Genomic DNA, 7,500 nt, shown 5'->3' with positions numbered 1-7,500 from the left:
TGGGGAGACAGATCTCAGGCCTAGTTCAGTGACCGTGCAGAGACATTAATAAATCAAAGATTAATAATCGGTGTTTATCTCCATTCCTGCTAAGATTGTTACATCCCATGCCTCACATAGTCGTCTCAACTAATTAAGAGCAAAGAACCGCTTAACATTTTGGCGCCCGAACAGGGACGACTTTGAGTGCATGTGTAACATATTTTAGCAAAATGGAGACCGAGAAGCTGCATCAGATTGGGAAAGATATCGGCTTGACCGGAGCTGACCTTGCCCAATTTATTAAGGAGGGAATTCAGTATGAGCGGGAGAAAGAAACTGCTGCTCGAGAGGAAAGAAAGGAGGAAAGAGCGTGGAAGCAAGAGGAACTGAAGGCACAAGAAGCAAAGGTGCAAGCAGAGGTTAGAAGAGAAGAGTTAAAACTCCGCCAGATGGAGTTGAAAAAGGAATCGGTCGAAGAGAAGTCGTCGGAGAGCGAGCACAATGTCAAGGTAAGGTATCCTAAATTACCGGTTTTTAATGAGAAGGCAGATGACATTGATGCATATCTCCAAAGATTCGAGCGGTTTGCCACTAGCGCGGGCTGGCCGGAGGATATTTGGGCGATAAGCTTAGCCTCGTTACTCCAGGGACGAGCCCTAGATATCTACCATCAACTATCTCAGACTGATGCAGGGAATTACAGTGAACTGAAATCTGCTCTATTAAGAGGTTTTGACTGTACTGCCGAAGGATTCAGAGTTAAGTTTAGAAGCTGTAGATTTTCTCGGGGTGAAACGGCCAAACAGTTAATTGCCAGGATGACGAAATTGTGTGAACGGTGGATAGAAATGGAAAACGGTAGCGCTAGCTATAATTCATTGAAAGACTTAATGATAAGGGAACAATTTATCTCCTCCTGTGATCGTAATTTAAAACTGTTTCTTAAGGAACGCTCACTGGCAACTCTACAGGATCTTGAAGAGAGTGCAGATCGGTATATCGAGGCTCATGGTCATTTCAGCCTTCGAAGTCCCCAACAAGCACCTGTGTCAAGTCAATCGTCGGCGCAGCAGTTCGGGCAGGTAAATGAGGGCAATGACAGGAGCTTCCGAAAGACACCATCTTCTACACTTCCCCAGGTAAAATGTTACATTTGTCAAAAGGGAGGACACAAGGCGTGGGATTGTTATTTCAGACCCAATGCAAATAAAAGTAAGGGTGCAGGCACGTCAGCGACGTCCGGAGCGATGAGGAAAGAGGCCGCGGCGGCAACATCACAGGGAGCGCAGAGCATCGCCGAGCCCCCGCGAGACGACGCGGCGCAAGTGATGCAGGCCGACCCCGTGCAGGTGATTGACGATCACGGATGGATAAAGGTAAATGGAAAGGGATTTCGGGTAGCGTGTGGAGGATCAGGAAAAGCTGGAAATTCCAAGTTGATCACAAAAGCGGGAGAAGTGGAAGGACATAAAGTGACGGTAATGAGGGACAATGGTTGTACTACGGTGTTGGTGAAGAGGAGTTTGGTACCAAATTATAAGTTAACAGGTAAACACTGTGTAGTTAAAATGGCTAATTCGGACGTATTTTGTTATCCGGAAGCAGAAATTTCTATAAAGAGTCCTTTCTATACAGGAATAACTAAAGCTGTTTGTATACCTAATCCCATATATGACTTAGTAATCGGAAATATACCAGGCGTAAGGCCTGGAAAGTATAGTGAGGGTAAACACACATGTGGTGTAGTGACACGTAACAGGCAGACAACGGAAAGAAAACAGCCAGAACTTAAGGTATTAGCAGTCTCTAATATGTTAAACATGACAATCAAACAAGCACAGCAAGAAGACAAGACCTTAGATAGAGTGAGGAAGTATGTAGAGGAAAGTAAAGAATTTTGTCGTAGAAAGAATAATGAATTTTCAATGTATATACTAAAGCGAGGAGTTCTTTACAGAAAAGTGAAAATTGGTAATTTAGAGAGGCAGCAACTCCTTGTTCCATCTCGATGCCGCTCCGCCGTACTCGACTTGGCTCATTCAAGCATCATGGGAGGTCATCTGGCGACGGGAAAGACCAAAGATCGAGTGATGGAGAAGTTTTTCTGGCCTGGCATTACGAAGGACATTGAACGATATTGCAGATCGTGTGATGTGTGTCAGAGGACTGTTGATAAAGGTAAAATACAAAGAGCAAAATTAGGGAAAATGCCAATAATTGGAGAGCCCTTTTCTCGTTTAGCAGTTGATATTGTAGGCCCAATTGAACCGCGATCTTCTGACGGCTCGAGATACATCTTGACGGTAGTGGACTTCGCGACCAGATACCCGGAGGCTCTGGCACTGCAGAACATCGACACTACATCCGTGGCGGAAGCTCTGGTAAATATTTTCAGCCGAGTGGGCATTCCAAGGGAAGTGCTGTCAGACAGGGGAACGCAATTTACCTCGGCAATGATGCAGGAAGTTTATAGGTTGTTGTCAATACAGTCCATTACTACGACTCCTTATCACGCTATGTGTAATGGGTTGGTAGAAAAATTTAATGGTACATTGAAAAGGATGCTGAAAAGGATGTGTGCAGAACAACCTAAAGAGTGGCATAGATATTTATCACCATTACTTTTTGCATATAGAGAAGTTCCACAGGCAAGCACAAAGTTCTCGCCATTCGAGCTTGTTTACGGACATGCAGTGAGGGGTCCGATGACATTGTTAAGGGAGCTGTTTGACGGCGAGGTGAAGGAGCCCGAAACGAGGTCATCATACGAATATGTTATCAATTTGCGGGAAAGGTTAGAAGACACTTGTCGTATGGCATTAATGGAACTGAAGAATGCACAGGAAGTTGCACAGTATTACTATGACCGGAAAACTAAAGACAGGGTTATAAACTCGGGAGATGATGTATTACTACTATTACCTACGAACTCAAATAAATTGCTATTTCAGTGGAAAGGTCCTTTTAAGGTAGTAGGGAGTCCGAATAGACTGAATAAGATAGTGGATGTGAATGGAACTTTTAGGAAATACCACATAAACATGCTAAAAAGGTATGTACATAGGGAATCGGCTGATGCATTTCCAGCGGCAGTTGTGGTAGTTAACGACGAGGATAACGCGGAGGGAAGAGTGGTGACAATTCCCAGTTACCACCAGCGCGAAACCTGGAGAGATGTCTCACTGGATTCAGATTTGTCAACTGAGCATCGAGATGACGCGAGAGGCATCCTGCAAGCGTTTGGCGACGTTCTCACCGATGTCCCAGGTAAAACGACAGAATTAGAGTATAGCATTGAATTAACTGTTCCTGAAACTATAAGAGTGAAACCTTATCCTTTGCCGTACAGATTAGAGGAGGAAGTGAAAAAGGAATTGCGTAGTATGCTGGAGTTCGGGATGATTGAACCTTCAGACTCTGAATATTCTACACCTGTTTTAGTAGTTCCTAAAAAAGATGGAAATCGGAGACTTTGTTTAGATTTTAGAAAACTGAACAAGATTACGAAGTTCGATGCTGAACCTATGTGTGATACCGAAGCTATTTTCTGTAAGATTGGTGGAAGCAAGTACTTTTCTAAAATAGATTTGACAAAGGGCTATTGGCAAATACCTCTTACTAAAGTATCTAGAAAATTTACTGCCTTTTCTACACCCGCAGGATTATTCCAATTCACCGTATTACCATTCGGTCTCGTCAATGCTCCAGCAGTTTTTAACAGATTGATGAGGCATTTATTTGGAAGCTTGGACGGTGTGGAGACTTTCCTCGACGACATTCTGATCCATTCGAAGACGTGGAAACAACACTGCGACATCTTGCAAAGGGTACTCGGTATATTACGGGAAGCAAATCTAACAGCCCGACCAATTAAATGCGAAATAGGTAAAAGATGTTTAGAATATTTAGGACATATTATTGGAGAGGGTTGTATAAAACCAACAAAGGGAAAAGTATCAGATATTCTTAATGCCCCAGCCCCTACAACAAAGAAAGAAGTGAGGTCATTCATGGGGTTGTCAGGCTACTATCGTCGTTTTGTACCAGACTATGCAACGATAGCAGCACCACTTAACGATTTGGTAAAGAAAAACGCACCTAACAGAGTGAAGTGGGAAGACAATCATGAAATGGCGTTTAACAAGCTAAAGCAAGCGTTGGTAAATGACCCTATATTAAAACTGCCAGATGTTAATAAACCCTTTATCCTCAGAACTGATGCCTCGGACATAGGATTAGGAGCGGTGTTGTTGCAGGAGGATGCTGACGCAAAAATGCCCGTGGCATATGCAAGCAGGAAATTGTCGGACGCAGAGAAGAAATATTCTGTAGTCGAACGAGAATGTTTGGCTGTCGTATGGGCTACTAAAAAGTTTTACAGATACCTGTACGGACAGCAGTTTTATTTGGAAACCGACCATAGGCCTATTACGTACTTGGACAGTGCCAAGGCACTGAACGGTCGGCTGATGAGATGGGCGATAGCTCTCCAGGAATTCCGGATGATTTTCACTTACATCAAAGGAAGTGAGAATGTGGGTGCTGATTATCTCAGTAGAATTAATGCACAGGAAGCAAAAGAAAATTAGCATTTTCTTTTTTCTAAGTGGGGAGGAATATTGTAAAAATATTCCAATATAAAGTAATAAGAGAAGACTTTTCATTATTTTAGTTAACTATTAACATATGATAAACTTTGAAACAAAACGAAAGTGAGTGAAATGAGGGAATTATACGCAACTACGCGTATGGCTGTGCTGCGAAACAAACAAGTGCATAGACAGTTTGAGTAAATTTTCATTTTCGTATATATACATATATAAACGGAATAGTTGGAGGTCGTTGTGAAGAAAGAAATATTAATGGTTGATACAAATTAATGTATTAGTATGTTGATATTTATTTTTTTGTTTTGAGCGAGTGTTTGTGACGTAAGCGAGGTGATGTTGGAGCAAGCGACGCATTCCTCGCCCTTGACGCTCCTGCCTTCTTGCCGGTGTCACGAGTCACGGCTTCCGAGTGGAGTGAGATCGCCCCGCAACCACCCGAGACATCGCAAGCTGAGTCTGCGGCAACCGCTTGGGGAGACAGATCTCAGGCCTAGTTCAGTGACCGTGCAGAGACATTAATAAATCAAAGATTAATAATCGGTGTTTATCTCCATTCCTGCTAAGATTGTTACATCCCATGCCTCACATAGTCGTCTCAACTAATTAAGAGCAAAGAACCGCTTAACATATATATATATATATATATATATATATATATATATATATATATATATATATATATATATATATATATATACAAGTCAGACAGTGAGTTTCGTCCTTCCACTACTATAACTACGACTTTCCTTCATTTTCCTAACTGTTTTCTTCACCTCAACTCTTCATCTGACTTCGGTGGAGGTTCCAGTACAGATAACATGATGTAAAATAAACATATATTACAGATTCCCTTTTCCCTCACCTTATGCACCCAGGCACCGCGCATACCGGAACCAAGGGAAATTATAAAAGAAATTGTAAGGTCAAACCCCGAGCTAAAGTGAAGAAAATCCAGTAATTATTGTTTGAAAATAAATGGCGATTCTACGGAAATCCTTGACATATTTCTTAATGTGACTGCCTATATCTGCATGTAGGTATGTAGTGTATGCATGTACATGATTGTAGTGTGTGTATGTGTGTGCGTAGCATAAAAACAAGAAGAAAAACTTAAACACACCTACATAACATAATGTGTTTCTGAATGTAATACATTGAATTTGATTTATTGTGTATCATAACGAGAAAATGTAAGCACATATCCATTGTAATGAGATCAAAATAATCGCAGATTTTATTTGTATCAAGATATCAACATTAAGGAAAAGAACAGCAATCACTGTCACAGATAGTCAACCAGATTATAGAAGTTCCTGTTTTTATTATCTTTAGTTTTAGTATTTCTCTCATATCGATTTTATGATGATGATGATTATTATCCTTAACATTCTCATCATCACTCGCACAACATACACACAACATAAATAGATACACACACACACACACAATCACCCATTACGGCAATCACACACACACATACACCCGTAATAGCTCCACCCCCCCCCCCCACGCAATCACAATATTTTTTTTTATCATCATCATTACCATTCCTATCATCGTTATTATGATCCTTATCATTATTATTACTATTGTCATTATCATCGTCATTCTTCACTCCTTCGAGTATCTTAAGAACACAAACCTCTCGAACCACGCCACTCCTTCGGTGAAAACATGAACCAGAACGCCATAACTGGAAGCCATTTTGTTTCGTCTCCATTTCTTTCGTCTTTTCTCAACATGGGAATTAATGAGAGAGAAATTAGCGTTCCTCCTTGTTCCCTGGACGTGTTGCAGATTATTACTATTATTATTATTATTATATTATTATTATACGAGTATATTCTTTTGATTAGCTTTTTATAAGATCAAACACCGGGTCGCTCCCAGCGACCTAGGGTGAGTGAAATTGGAAGTTTTATATTGCGAGTTCTGCGGAGTGAGATTAATATGAATATAATAAAAAGTGTATAAAAAAGTATAAAAATTTAAAATTATTGTATGAGTATAAAAATAGATATTTGTTTTGTAAAAATCCAGGTATATAAAAAATATAAATTCCATTGAGTACGAAAAAAAGTTTATATGGTGAGAGCTCGTCTTAGAACATGTGCAGTACTATTAAGTACAATTTTCTGTATCTCTTGTAAAGAGGGATTTCCTGGAATTTTATTAACAAAGTCTTTGGCTCCTTTCTTTATCAGGCCTAAGGCACCTACCACGACTGGGATCGTACGAGTCTTTAGGTGCCACATCTTTTCTACTTCTATCTCTAGGTCTTTATATTTCGAGAGCTTTTCAAATGTTTTCGCAGCTACATTCCGGTCAGAGGGCACACTCATATCAATGAGAAAGCATTGATTGTTCTTTCTATCCTTAATTACAATATCAGGACGGTTTGCTTGTATTGTGCGGTCTGTTTGAATCGGAAAGTCCCAAAGAATAGTAACATCTTTTCCCTCTGTGACAGGTTCTGGATGGTGTTTATACCAGTCACTTTGGGTCTTGATGGAAAAGCGGTTACATATTTTCCAATGGAGGTATTGACCAACCCTGTCATGTCTGTTTTTATACTCCCCTGGTGTTAGGATGGAGCAGCCAGAAACAAGGTGATCGATTGTTTCTATTCTTTCATCGCAGAATCTACACTTTGGGTCAGCCCCGTTATGTAAGACATTGGCTTGATAGTTTCGTGTAAGCAAACTTTGATCCTGTGCTGCAAGAATGAAGCCCTCGGTTTCCGCTTTCAGTCCGGAGCTACGTAGCCACTGATGGGTTGCCTGTGTGTCTACATCAGCATTATTGGCTCGAGCAGCAAACTGTCCATGGAGAGGTTTTTCTTGCCAGCGAGATTCAAGTTGTTTTAAGCCTTCATGTTTCGCTTTCTTCTTTGTTTTGCGAGCAATCT

The 7,500-nt window shown here is 40.9% G+C and overlaps 2 protein-coding genes across 2 annotated transcripts in view; one reads left to right on the top strand and one right to left on the bottom strand.

Annotated features, from left to right (window-relative positions):
* The window catches only part of LOC122267077 (endoplasmic reticulum aminopeptidase 1), a gene marked incomplete in the record, with an annotated part of 181,929 nt that overhangs the window by 105,629 nt on the left and 68,800 nt on the right, over positions 1 to 7,500 (bottom strand).
* Positions 213 to 4,571, top strand: LOC147471512 (uncharacterized). Its single transcript, XM_086538869.1, has one exon. The coding sequence runs from the start codon at positions 213 to 215 to the stop codon at positions 4,569 to 4,571; it is 4,359 nt and encodes a 1,452-aa protein (XP_086394995.1).

Source organism: Penaeus japonicus, unplaced genomic scaffold (assembly GCF_977035675.1).
Source record: "Penaeus japonicus unplaced genomic scaffold, GWHDUDI00000001_assembly GWHDUDI00000008, whole genome shotgun sequence".
Lineage (NCBI taxonomy): Eukaryota > Metazoa > Arthropoda > Malacostraca > Decapoda > Penaeidae > Penaeus > Penaeus japonicus.
Note: the sequence above shows the minus strand (reverse complement) of the source record. Positions and strands in the feature narration are given on the sequence as shown.

What these genes read in the sequence shown, in the direction of transcription:
- LOC147471512 (XM_086538869.1), top strand. Translation starts at nt 213, where the DNA reads ATGGAGACCGAGAAGCTGCATCAGATTGGGAAAGATATCGGCTTGACC.